This window comes from Hypomesus nipponensis, chromosome 11 (assembly GCF_054491055.1).
Source record: "Hypomesus nipponensis isolate SF chromosome 11, ASM5449105v1, whole genome shotgun sequence".
Lineage (NCBI taxonomy): Eukaryota > Metazoa > Chordata > Actinopteri > Osmeriformes > Osmeridae > Hypomesus > Hypomesus nipponensis.
In genome coordinates this window covers 5,372,901-5,387,300 of record NC_140371.1, presented here as the reverse complement: position 1 = coordinate 5,387,300, position 14,400 = coordinate 5,372,901, and the positions used below count along the sequence as shown (strand labels likewise).

Here is a 14,400-nt window from a genome sequence, read left to right as displayed (position 1 = left end):
GAACAGCGCCGGGAAGCTTATGTTGAGTAAGCGGACGTGAAGGAGGCCAGTTCTTTACTTGGAGGGCGTTGCAATGGGAGGGAACTTAAGTCAAAGAGGGATAAGATAGGCTACAAGTCCACATTTATATTTTAAGTTGTATTCATTTATCAGAGATATGTAGACGTCCTTGTACATATTATTATTTATTTGACATCTGATAAGCACCTGGCTTGAGACACTTCAGACCAGATAGCTAAAACAGGCTTATAATCGTAATTTGAACGATTTCTGGCGATGGAGGACGTCGATTTTTATGAAACGCTTTAAAACTTTTCTACAACTCTTAATTCATTGTTGATGATAGTCACTTTCCCGTTCTCCCTCTGCTCCAGCTCTTCTCTCTCAGCTTCAGGCACCTCCACCAGCCGGCCGTCTTCTCTCTCCATCTTCCATGAAAACGTCACCAAGTCTGGGAACAGGTCACTGGCCTGACACAGCACGCTGATCCTCCCATTGCTTTGATGCGTAAATGCTGGGTAGATGGTCACTTTCGGTATTTTGACTTCATTGTCTTATATATTTTTTTTTAATCAATCGTGTGGGCGTAAACAATGTAATTACATGGAAATACTTGATGACATTTCATTTAAAGGACAACGTCATTTCTTGTTTATACTACAATACGTAGCCGCCTATACACTCTCGAAAAGTCTAGACAATTTACAATGACATCCAGCTAAATCTTGAATTAACTTTCAGCTATGGTATTCCAAATATTTATCGTGACGCCAGTCACTTAAGTTATGATAATGTCATAGTGAATACATACATGTAATTGTTGTTTAATCGTGTATACTACAACCATAATTCACTCAATGGCTTTATAGCTGTGATTGAAACTATTTTAGTACAAAACAACTTGCATTAAAACCGAAATGAGATCTTACTTATCCCAATGAGTCTTGTACCTGAGCCAAATACCATCACCTTCTTCTCCACAGTGACATGATGTCAACAAGTTTGTATGGCAAAGCTTGGTTGTACCTGCTTTTTACCGGCCAGTTTTTACTTGGAGGGCGTTGCAATGGGAGGGAACTTATGATAATGTCATAGTGAATACATACATTTCTAAAACTGGTTGTTCCCATCCTTGATTGTGATTGGCTATATCGCATTCCATGCCGTTGTAAAAATCCAGCATAACCTCACAGGATGTCCTCATAACATTCTTTAACATTCCATATGACTGCGCATCGAATATTTCAAATTGAAAAACACGGCAAAGGTGTCCATCTGGCTGTTGCGTGGCAATGATGTATGTAGGAACTATACTTTGTAGTAGCGGAAGAATTACGGTTTATTATTAAACTGTTTTGTTTCTAATTGTTTTTATTGATGAAACCATATCAAATATTTGTAGTAACAGTTTTAGAAAAGCAATAAGCCCCGCGAGTCCGTGGTTTACGCTGATTTTAGAACAGGTAAGGGGAGTTGTTACCTGTTCTAAAATCAGCGTAAACCACGGACTCGCGGGGCTTATTGCTTAAGTAACTGTTGTTTAATCGTGTATACTACAACCATAATTCACTCAATGGCTTTAAAGCTGTGATTGAAACTATTTTAGTACAAAACAACTTGCATTAAAACCGAAATGAGATCTTACTTATCCCAATGAGTCTTGTACCTGGGCCAAATACCATCAGCTTCTTCTCCACAGTCACATGATGTCAAAAAGTCTGTATGGCAAAGCTTGGTTGTACCTGCTTAAGTGGACAACAGGGTCCAAGGATGAAGGGCTGAATGGACCAATCAAGGTCTGCCTGAAATGAGCACAAAAGACAGTAATGCTAAAGCTACAAATTAGGCTGATTCACAGTCAGGAGGCAGGCAGATCCAAGGTATGGATCCTGTGCCTGTACAAGGAGCCAGTAGGAAATACAATCCTATACCTATTTTGGTTTTTCCCAGTTCCTATGAAGCCCTGATGCTATTACATTAATTACATTACATGTATTCCTTTAGCAGACACTTTTATCCAAAGCAAATTACAAGAAGAGCTTTACAAAACGTGCATAGGTCAATGATCATAAACAACGAGATAGCCCCCAAAACATTTCGGGTGGCCAAAACACGAAGCATACATTGTGAAAAGCAAATAAGTACCAATGGGTAGAACCAGAAGAGCATGTAGTTAAACAAATTACAATTAAACAACATGATCCCCGAAAGGGCTAGTGTCCCTGGAGGAAAGTAAGCAATAATAATAATACTATTCCTAGCAAATAAGTAATAAAACAATAATACAATTCCTAGCAAGTTCAAGTGAATCAGTTACAACTAACCAACAAAGGCAGCAGTCCCTCAATAAGTGTCATTGTGTTCCTGGAGGAAATAAACTAACATCTGATCCAAAAGTCTTTCTTAAATACCGCTGTACTCCCGGAACAAGTGTGTCTTTAGCCTTTTCTTGAAGGTGGAGATCTCTGATGGAGGTGGGGAGAGATTCCACCATTGGGGGGCCAGACATAGCCTGGTCCTAATCAGACCCTCGTACATTTCATTTGTACAGAGGGTCTGGGATCGCCCCATTGACAAGCGTTAACTTCCTTGAAGGCGGGTCCTCTGTTGAAGTTTAAAACTATTGGATCTGTCCAGAGCCACTCTGATCTGCCATAACCAATCGCAAGCGTTCGCCTTAGCCAACTCCTTCACCACTACTGTAACGGAGCTACACATATTCTCACATATGAGAAACTTCTCACATGTGTTGAAATCAGTATTTCACCACCCCTGTCTGTAATAACAGTGAACAAGGTAAATGACAAAGTGAGAATAGATAACCAATTCTGTATGAACTTGACCTTCACATTAGTCAAAACTCACGCAGAACTCCGCTATCAGGGCCATACTCAATCCAGGTGAATTTCAGTAGGCCTGTATGTTTATTGTCTGCACCTTCCACAGTCAATTCTTTGGTTTTGTAACATACATGGCGAATAAACCGCATTCTGATTCTGATTTCTAAGATCAATTGGGACACTTAAGATTTGAACAAGTTTTCCGGAGTGTACTACTGCACTCATGCCAGTGGGAAATCCGAAAACACATTGTGGCTATTTCAATAACACTTCGAAATCAATATGATCTGGGAATATGGAATGAAAGATTTAAATTTGATTAGAAACGTTCACAACGGAGAATTCTTGAACCAAATATATACTGTTCATGATATTCAGTGATTTGTTACATGTTTGTATTCTGGCCAAACTTATCATGCATAAAGGCTGTCCCAAGTGCTCCTGGATCAAAACTCAATCAGTAGTGGTACATTCTAGAAATCCATTCATTTATATTCACACATCATGGGAACACCTGGTTATACAAATGTATGCTTTAATGAAATTGAGTTGAATTTGCCCATATGCAGAGTAAACATTGGTGACTGCTTGCACAGTGCTTTAAAGTAATAAACAATAAACAATGCACCATCCAAGTTAAACACTGCCCCAGTCATAGAGAGCTGAAATGAGGGGAAACCATTAGGCCAAAGACACATCTCCAATCCCATTTTAATAAACGGGTCTGTCGGACTGGTAAGACGCCAGTCAAGTTCCTTACCATTAAATCCTTAACTTCCGTGTGAACAGCAACTGGTACGCTGCAACCTCCCTCCTGAGGGCACAAAATAGACGGATCAAGAATGATCCCTGGCAGGCAGGACTGAGACAACCATGTAGCCATGTGTCAATGTGGCAATCTCCCACTGACTATTCACAAACGCTAGTCTTCCCTCCACGTTGGTCATGTCAATAAGGATCTTTTTATAGGCTGTGAGATATCCTTTGCTCATGTTGACAACTGCAGTTCAGTCAAGACACGTATTAGATTTCAGCATTAATTGATAACCACATACATGGAATTAAGTTTGACTTTGACAGAGTGGATGTATCTAGGGGAAGTACAACATGTGACCCTGACTGTCACTTATTCTGAAGGGTAGGCCTGAGATTAAATTGGGTAGGCCTGTGCCTACCCAGGCCTACCGGTGGCTACGCCCCTGGTGTATGCGTGTGCACATACTTGGTGAGATGTTGGTAATAAAGTGTGAAAAAGTCCAAGCATATATATTGCTATACAGCTGGGTGGACAGAGAGATGTGGGTGAGGGTGGGTGGGGGTTTGGGCGGGTGGGTGGGTGGGTGGGTGGGTGGAGGATGTCAGTGAAAGACAGGGTGGGATGGGTGTGTGTGTGTGCGATCATAGTATTTGCTACATGCTAAAATTGAATTCAAGTCAATGCCATTCAGTGGCATGAAACATGATTTGAATGATTTTACACAATATTAATACACTATTATTGTAGGTTTTTATTCTTAGTATTTATGTGTTGTTGACCTTTTAGTTATTCATGTTGATTCGTCAACTTTTGCTATTTATTTCCCTGCTTAAACCACCCAGAATTACTACCTGGTCAAATTTGACCCAAAACACCACAGATGTAAGTTTTTTTTATTCATAAGTATTTAAAAAAAAGAAAACTGATCAAATTGTGTTTGATTGTATTCAGTACACCACCGTGGAGGCTTTAATGAAGCCTTGTTTCGATCAGAAAAAAAGTGTGTTTTTCATGCATTTAAACTTCAAAATTGATACAATTTGACCCGGAAACAATAGGAAGGGTAAGCACAATGGGCCCCTCAGCTGGGAAATCCGACAACATGTTCTGGCTATTTCAATAACGCTTCAAAATGAATATGGAATGAAAGATTTTAATTGTATTAAAACAAACGTTTACAACGGAGAATCATTACATCAAATATACCGTTTGTGATATTCACTAAATTTGTTACATTTTGGTATTCTGGCTAAATTTAGGACGCATAAAGGCTGTCCCAAGTGATGCGGGATCAAAACGGATAACATTGCTCAGTAATGGTAAAAAGTAGGCATCCATTCATTTAAATTCCCACATCCCCATGAGTTACACAAATATGGTCATGCAAATTTATGCTTTGATCAAATCAGCCCTAAAATGTAATCTGCCCATATGCAGAGTAAACATTGGTGACTGCTTGCACAGTGCTTTGAAGTCATAAACAATTGCTTCAAGGGGCAACATTGAGCAGCCGATTAGTAGTCGGGATGTTCATGGCTCCTTTACTGAGCAGGCGAGTAGCCAGGTCTACTCCCAGCTTCTCTGCTGCATCCTGGGAAGACTGTGGCATGTTTCGGGCTGTTATCCCAACATGCTGGGTGTCCGCTGGCTTTTTAATCTGAAATAGAGAGGTGTCATGTAAAGACCCATGTATCATACCACCACAGGAATACAGTGTTTTGGGCAGTCAGTTAGAGAGGCCTCTGACCTGGTTCCCAGGGTCCACACTGGTCTGCATATTCTCCTTCAAGCTTTCTGCGCCATCAAAGCTAAACACTGCCCCAGTCATAGAGAGCTGAAATGGGGGAAAACCATTAGGCCAAAGACACATCGTCTCCATTCCCATTTTGCTTAACGTGTCTGTCAGACTGGTAGCATGACAGTCAAGTTTCTTACCATTAAATCCTTTATTTCTGTGTGAACAGCAACTGGTACGCTGCAACTTTTCTCCTGAGGGCACAAAATAGACGGATCAAGAATGATCCATGGCAGGCAGGACTGAGGCGACCAGAATAGTTAACCTCTGTAGCAATTCTGTAAACGCCTGGATTTCACAGTCCTTTTCAACTGTTGCAGCTGCCAGCTGGGGGTCACCTGGCTATGGGTATACCCAAATAGAAATGTTAACTTGCCAGGTGTTTGAGGAAGGCACGCTCTGCAATGCAGCGGAGCACTGTATCTGGGTGGTGCAGGGTGGAAACCATCTTCAGGATGTCACTATCCTGCGCTCGCACCTTTACTGCCAGGGCCCCCTGGGTGACATACAACAACAGAGCTTCATCAGTGGATTATCATCATGAGGTTCAAATGGAGCAGGAAAATATGCATTGTTAGATTGTCAAATATTTTTCGGGATTAAAATAGGTTTCAGATTTCTATCTTTTCAGATTGATGTTCCACATGCACATGCATGGCTGCGTGCTTACACACAATCATGCCACATTCAGTAACGGTTGTAACTGTTGCCAAACCAGGTGTTTACTTTTGACGTGCCAGTAGTGGAACAACACTGATGTTTACATATGTAGATATGTATGTAGGTGATAAAAAAAATATTGCACTTAAGTCTTCCTAAAAACACACCCCAAACTTGAATTTGGTCATTTCAACAAGATGTACCCACCTGGCCAACAGCATACAAACAGTCATCAGGTCCCAGAATCTGAAGAGAAAGATAACGGTCACACCTTTCCTTTGTAGGGGCAGCAATATAACTTATGATGAGCATGTAATATGCACCCTGCTGGCTAGACTGTACCTGACTGACTCGTCCCTCCCGGCCCGTCCTCTTCAGGCCTGCTACTGCTTGGATGATGGCAGCGTAGTCTTCCTTCTCATCCAGATTCTTCAGATGAATGTCGAGTTCACCTTGCTATAAAAGTTGTGAAACAATATCAACATATGTATACATTTTGTGGCTTACAGTTTTTACACATTGAAAAACACAGTAGTTATGTGTTAGAAAAAAGCGTACAATTTGCTTAAACTTCAGGTGGGGAAACCTCTTCTTCAATTGGGCAGCCCGGCGCACAGAGCTTGTCCCAATCACACTGTCAAAAGAGACAACATAATCAAAGTGGTTTGGTCTCTACTCTTCTCTATGTCACACACTGAATATATAATGCCTTGAAAAACTTTGTGGCCAAGGAGGTGGTGTGCCCAAAACAGTATATTGCAGGACAGCCGTTCCTTTAATCTCCTCGCACTCGCATTCCTACCTCTCACTTGGCAAGGTCTCCAGAGTGAGTCCAGCATTCTTTGGATGAAGCACCACTGCATCAAGGGGGTTTTCACGTCTGGGGAAACACAGAACAACATGTCAAAGAGGGTTCTGACCACAGAATGACTTAACTTCACAACGCATGGTGTTTCATAAAACAACATGACCACTACAATTAGTATTTGGACAGTCATTCATAGGCGGAATGTTACACATTTCACCGGAACTACTGCTTAGTTTTGCAGCCTTGGCAGCAGTGTTTTAAACATTGTGGACGATGTAAGGTGTACACTCACTCAAGCACAGCTCCAATAGTAGACCCTGGCGGCAGAGTAGTTGGAAGATCTTTCATAGAGTGCACTACAAGGTCTACCCTGAAGGAGAGACAGCCCAAACATGATTAGATTACTGTGAAAAATGTCTGTGAACTAACCCTTGATTTGTACATTAGCCTCTGTGGCGTAACCATGTCATACACTTGTCAAAATCCGCCAAGAACAAATCCAAGACCATAATGTAATTCATTGTTTTGTCAATAGGGGTTATTTAACAGACTTGTAACAGGCCAAGATGTTCAAAGAAGGGAGTGAGATTTGCTCTTTCATGTCCTGTGAAGCACAGTGTCTTCTTGAGGATTAACATGTCAAATATAGTGATACTGTATATCGAACATACTCATTCTTCTCCAAAGCATCATCCAGTTCTTTAGTAAAAAGAACTTTCACTTCAATCTGAAACCACCAAAGCACAATAATTAGATCATCTTGTAATCAGTCAAGCCTGTCTACTGAAATATATCAAGTCAAGTCTCAAAATGCTTTTCTTAACTTCAGCTAACCTTTGATAAAGCAGGGTCCTGGATTATGTCACCAATTGTGGATAGGGCAACTGCAGAGAAAATAACCAAGTTAGCAACAAATAGTGCAAACGCAGCTGTGAGCTCATCAGTTCCATTCGCCAAGAAGAGGCACCGTGAACGTTTTTGAAATGAACACATTTAGATATGAAATGTCAAAATAATATGAATATAATAATATATATTTGTTTTTATTATAATCATTTTGGGGGGGGCTATTGAAACTTTAGGGGGGGCTCCAGCCCCCATGTTCCTATCTGTTCCTATTTCTTAGGGGATTGAAAGGCAGATGGAGAGAGGACAGAAACGCAGAGAGAGACAGAAAGCAGCCAAGAGAGAAGGATGGGAGTAAGTGTGTGATAGTGTTCTTGTGTATGCATCTAAACCTTTTCTCACCTATTTCCAGATGGACATCTGGATACAGAGTCTTGAGTTTTTCAGCCACATAGTTTGTCTGGATGCGGGCCAGCTGTAATATAAACATTTCAGACCCCAATTAGTTGTTGTCAGATTGTTGCTGTCTCATATCCTATGAGTGTATGGGGTTAGACCTTTTTCTAAATGTATCTTTATCTTTCCAACAGATACATATATACCTAAAATAAAATAAAATAAATGCCATTATTTCCCAAACCAATATTAGTGGTATTGTATTACAAAGATCCAAACTTGTATAAACAAATGGATGGTGTGCATTGTACTGTCTGAATGAATGAATGAATGAATGGATGCGAATCGATCAATGAATCAGCATGGAGTGAATGAGGTTATAATTAAAATAGGTCAGTAAGTAAATCAAGATAAGAAATGACATTTAGTCATTTCGCAGACGCTCTTATCCAGAGCGACGTACAGTATGTACCGGGGCATTCCCCCTGAGGCAAGTAGGGTGGCCGGGAATTGAACCAGCAACCTTTTGGTTAAAGGCCCGATACCTTACCTGCTCAGCCATCTGACCCCAATAAAATCTGGTATTACCTGGCTCTGCCTGGTCCCAATTCTGATGACTCGGCTCACTTCAATTCCATCCTGTTAAGAGAATAAAAGTAATTTTACTAATAAACTTCTCCAGTTTGTCCTTTTTTAAGCCACTGATTAACTCCACACTGAAGCAAACACTTTCAACTCACTCAAATCCACTTATAGGGTTTTTCCTCCATGATACAGAAACTGAATGATGGATCAATGTGCTGGGAAATAAGCAAATCTACAATGATAGCTCACTGGGGTGTATGTGGAGGTAGGTACAGCAAGAGGAAGCCCCTACTCTGAGTCGCTCTTCTGTGTAAGTGTGTGTGTGTGTGTGTGTGTGTGTGTGTGTGTGTGTGTGTGTGTGTGTGTGTGTGTGTGTGTGTCAGCAAGAGAGAGAAGGGGGGCTGAGAAAGAGCAGTCTAATTCTTTTTTTTAATATTAAATCAAGAAATACATAAAATTGATACATGATTTTAAACATTAGGCTATATTTTCTAGTGCCATTAGATGTATCATTCATACTTTCACTGTTACTGCCCACTGGGAAGGTTAGCCCTTCAAAACCCCTTGCTGTAAAATTGTTGTTGTTGTTGAAAGACCACATTTATCCAATAGCATTGCAAGGCAAGACAATATTTAAAAAAAAATCTTACTTGCAAATGTGTCTTTCTTTGGAGAGCTAAAATCTTTTTATTGGAGAACTAAAGGTGATGATTGTCATTTTAAACTGGGTCTTGCAGGGTTAGTGCAGCCTCTGGAGGTGACTCACCTTGTGTGTCTGTCCCCCCTTCTTCACCACGTTCCTGTTCACGCTGTCCATGTCGCTGTCCTTTTTTCTCGATTCAAACTGTTTGTTTGACAGTAGCCAGTTGGGGTTATTCAGCACATTTCTGATACTTGCATATTCAGTTTACAAAGAATTATTGGTGTTCAATATTTTATTTGACTCCTTTGAGAGAACCTTAACTGTGGTAAACCGGAAGATTTTACATAGGATTTGTTTGATGGACCCACCCAGTAATCAAATTGGACCCACAAGCAATAAGTTTCTAAAACCCTTTAGAGTACAATGGGAAGTTTAAAAATGCAGTCCCGCCCACAAAAAATAAGAAAATTACATCTCTGCAAAAAGTGCTGACCCTAATATTTGACATACCCTCTTGGTTGTTCACTTCAAGACGAACGGATGTCCGTTTGCGTTCAAGTTCCTCCCAAGACTGAGAATGATTTGACTCTGACCGTTGTACGATGGCCCCATCAATATATACGCTTCTTAATCCAGCCCACATTCCTCATCAGTGTATCCACTTAATCAAGTTAATGCAAGTCCTGTCGCTTTGGGCGACAGGCGCCGAAGGTGGCAAGAAGAGGGCCGCAGTTTGACTGATGTTGCGCAAAAAGAATGTACAGTACAAACGTGCGTTCGTATGAAATTGGTGTGACACTGCTAATGCGTGGGAGTTGTCAGCCCTGTAAATGTGAACATGAAATCTACTTTTGCGCAAAATATTTTTCCAGAGAAACTTCTCATCTGTGTTGAAATCAGTATTCCACCACACACCTGTTTAATAACAGTGAACAAGGTAAATGACAAAGTGAGGAGAATAGTGTTTTCCACAGTGGGAGAATGATAGCCTAACTATACTGCTAATCAATGCTGTTATACCAATCACTACCTCAAGTATATACAATGTGTAATGCGTTATACTAAAACATGTATGCAATTGTGATCAATTGAGGAAGTTTCTGTGTAAGTATGATTGTGCTGAAATGTATCTGTGTACTAAGATTTTGCTGAATTGTATCTGTGAATAAGATCATGCTAAAATGTAACTATGGTGTGTGAGCAAGAATGCAGAGGTCAAGCAAACTGACTTGGGAGGCAAGATAATGACGCTCAGGGACTGGTGTTACCCTCCTATTGCGTTCAAAAATTGTTTACACCTTTGGTGTTCGCGGGTCAGATTTGACCCGTTTTTGAATACATTGACAAGCACTGAGTTAAAGCAAAAAATATAATCCAATTAAATGTTTTATCTGCCAAGTAACACATTATCCATCCATATCCATAGTTACATATATATTACTTAGATTTTTTTAAAGTACCTTAGAATATATTGAATTTAAATTGTGCACATTTTATGTACAAAAAAGGCACCATTTATATATTTTAATTTGTTATGATATCCAGAACAGGAATATTATTTATAAGACCATGAGAAGAGGGTAACGATAATGTCATTCCAAAAACAGTGGCCTCATTGTTTGATTTGTACAACCCAGGAAGGTACACCAGGTAAGCATTGAAAGGGCATCTAGCAATGTGTCAATGGCTATGTGGCAATCTCCCTCCAACTACAAACAAGTCTTCCCTCCATTTTGGTCATGTCAATAAGGATCTTTCTATAGGCTGTGAGATATCCTTTCCTCATGTTGACAACTGCTGTTCAGTTGAGACACAAATTAGATGTCAGCATTAATTGATGGGTATCCATGCGGCCATATCGGATGTGGGCCAATAGGTGTGGAAGAAATTTAGATTTCCTGTGTGCTTACATTATTCACTAATCAAGAGAACTAGTCATTGGATACTAGTTAGTATGTTCTCATGTAAGCTTGCTATTAATAAGAGTACATTGTGTCTATGTGTCAGGGTTAATAGATGTTTGAGATCAGGAGAAAGTACTGGCTAAATGGTCCTTGTCATGACTAGAGTTTAGCCAGAATACAAACAAGTAACAAATCACTGAATATCATGAACAGTATAGCCTATATTTGATTTAAGAATTCTTCGTTGTAAACGTTTTCAATAAAATAGAAATCTCTCGTCTCGTCTCGTCATCTTCCGCTTGTCCGGGGATCGGGTCGCGGGGGCAACGACCTAAGCAGGGAGGCCCAGGCTTCCCTCTCCCCGGCCACTTCCACCACCTCTTCCTGGGGGACCCCGAGGCGTTCCCAGGCCAGCCGAGTGACATAGTCCCTCCAGCGTGTCCTGGGTCTTCCCCGGGGCCTCTTCCCAGTGGGACGTGCCCGGAACACCTCACCAGGGAGGCGTCCAGGAGGCATCCTAATCAGATGCCCGAGCCACCTCAGCTGGCTCCTCTCGACGCGGAGGAGCAGCGGTTCTACTCTGAGCCCCTCCCGGATGACCGAGCTTCTCACCCTATCTCTAAGGGAGAGCCCGGACACCCTGCGGAGAAAGCTCATTTCGGCCGCTTGTATTCGCGATCTCGTTCTTTCGGTCACTACCCATAGTTCGTGACCATAGGTGAGGGTAGGAACGTAGATCGACTGGTAAATAGAGAGCTTCGCCTTTCGACTCAGCTCCTTCTTCACCACGACGGACCGATGCAGAGCCCGCATCACTGCGGACGCCGCACCGATCCGCCTGTCGACCTCGCGCTCCATTCTTCCCTCACTCGTGAACAAGACCCCGAGATACTTGAACTCCTCCACTTGGTTCAGGATCTCCTCCCCGACCCGGAGATGGCACTCCACCCTTTTCCGGTCGATAACCATAGAAAATAGAAATCTTTCATTCCATATTCCCAGATCATAATGATTTTGTCATTTTGAAGTGTTATTGAAATAGCCACAAAATGTTTTCGGATTTCCCACTGGCATGAGTGCATTATTGCATTCCGGAAAACTTGTTCAAATCTTAATTGTCCCAATTGATCTTAGAAATCAGAATCAGAACGCAGGTTATTCGCCATGTGTTACACAAACACAGAATTGACTGTGGAAGGAAGGTGCAGAGAATAAACATACAGGCCTACGGAAATTCACCTGCATTGAGTATGGCCCTGATAGCGGAGTTCTGCGTGAGTTTTGACGAATGTGAAGATCAAGTTCATACATCATTTGTTATCTATTCTCACTTTGTGATCTACCTTGTTCACTGTTTTTGCAAACAGGTGTGGTGAAATATTGATTTCAACACAAATAAGAAGTTTATCTGTAAATTCTTTCTGCGCAAAACTGGATTACACGTTTACATTCACAGGGCCACAAGAGTTTCATACAAACACACGTGTGTCCGACTGAATACTTGACAGTTTCACAATATGTTGGTGCCGGTCCTAACACATTTGGTGGTTTCGCCGGAAATTGCCGATCCCTTTTCTTGCCGCCTTAGGCGCCTATATATCGCCCAAAGCAAGGACTTGCATTACAGTTTTTTAAAACACAATTTCTCACACTTTATTACATCTCACCGCAGCATGTGCACACACAAACATGAAAATACAATTTAATCTGTCATATTGCATACTTTTTTGCTGTTATTATTTTGGGAACCCTTTCATTGTCATAGACGTGACAAAGGTTTTTTCAATTGGGGAGTGGTAACATCATTTTGATAAGACTTTCTGTTTTACCCTCATCCCATTCTGAAGCAGCATATGAGTGAAGCCGTGTTCAGGCATGGCACTTCACCTATTGGCCCACGTCCGATATGGCCGCATACTCATCAATTAATGCTGAAATGTAATTTGTGTCTCAACTGAACAGCAGTTGTCAACATGAGCAAAGGATATCACACAGCCTATAGAAAGATCCTTATTGACATGACCAAAATGGAGGGAAGACAAGACTTGTTTGTAGTTGGAGGGAGATTGCCACATTGCCATTGACACATTGCTACATGCCCTTTCAATGCTTACCTGCTGAACCTTCCTGGGTTGTACAAATCAAACAATGAGGCCACTGTTTTTGGAATGACATTATCGTTACCCTCTTCTCATGGTCTTATAAATAATTTTCCTGTTATGTATATCATAACAAAATAAAATATATGAATGGTGCCTTTTTTGTACATAAAATGTGCACAATTTAAATTCAATATAATCTAAGGTACTTAAAAAAAATCTAAGTTATATATATGTAACTATGGATATGGATGGATAATGTGTTACTTGGCAGATAAAACATTTAATTGGAAATATTTTTTTTGCTTTAACTCAGCGATTGTCAATGTATTCAAAAACGGGTCAAATCTGACCCGAGAACACCAAAGGTGTAAACAATTTTTGAATGCAATAGGAGGGTAACACCAGTCCCTGAGCGTCATTATCTTGCCTCCCAAGTCAGTTTGCTTGACCTCTGCATTCTTGCTCACACACCATAGTTACATTTTAGCATGATCTTATTCACAGATACAATTCATCAAAATCTTAGTTCACAGATACATTTCAGCACAATCATACTTACACAGAAACTTCCTGCTGCATGATCCCATCTGTTCTTTAATAAATCAATTGATCACAATTGCATACATGTTTTAGTATAACGCATTACACATTGTATATACTTGAGGTAGTGATTGGTATAACAGCATTGATTAGCAGTAGCCTATAGTTAGGCTATCGTTCTTCCACTGTGGAAAACACTATTCTCCTCACTTTGTCATTTACCTTGTTCACTGTTATTAAACAGGTGTGTGGTGGAATACTGATTTCAACACAGATGAGAAGTTTCTCTGGAAAAAATGTTTGCGCAAAAGTAGATTTCATGTTCACATTTACAGGGCTGACAACTCCCACGCATTAGCAGTGTCACACCAATTTCATACGAACGCACGTTTGTACTGTACATTCTTTTTGCGCAACATCAGTCAAACTGCGGCCCCCTCTTCTTGCCACCTTCGGCGCCTGTCGCCCAAAGCGACAGGACTTGCATTAACTTGATTAACTGGATACACTGATGAGGAATGTGG

The 14,400-nt window shown here is 40.9% G+C and overlaps 1 protein-coding gene across 1 annotated transcript; it reads right to left on the bottom strand.

The window, feature by feature from the left end:
* Nucleotides 1-4,730: 4,730 nt before the first annotated feature.
* Nucleotides 4,731-9,971, bottom strand: LOC146267874 (porphobilinogen deaminase-like). The gene is made up of 15 exons (XM_084709658.1): nt 9,841-9,971; nt 9,454-9,531; nt 8,691-8,741; nt 8,109-8,181; nt 7,695-7,744; nt 7,532-7,587; nt 7,153-7,230; nt 6,855-6,932; nt 6,611-6,686; nt 6,395-6,508; nt 6,260-6,298; nt 5,769-5,888; nt 5,533-5,586; nt 5,345-5,431; nt 4,731-5,254 (listed from the first exon to the last, which is right to left on the bottom strand). The coding sequence occupies exons 2-15, from the start codon at nt 9,502-9,504 to the stop codon at nt 5,087-5,089; spliced, it is 1,095 nt and encodes a 364-aa protein (XP_084565784.1). The 5' UTR covers nt 9,505-9,531; nt 9,841-9,971; the 3' UTR covers nt 4,731-5,086.
* Between the last annotated feature and the right edge of the window lie 4,429 nt (nt 9,972-14,400).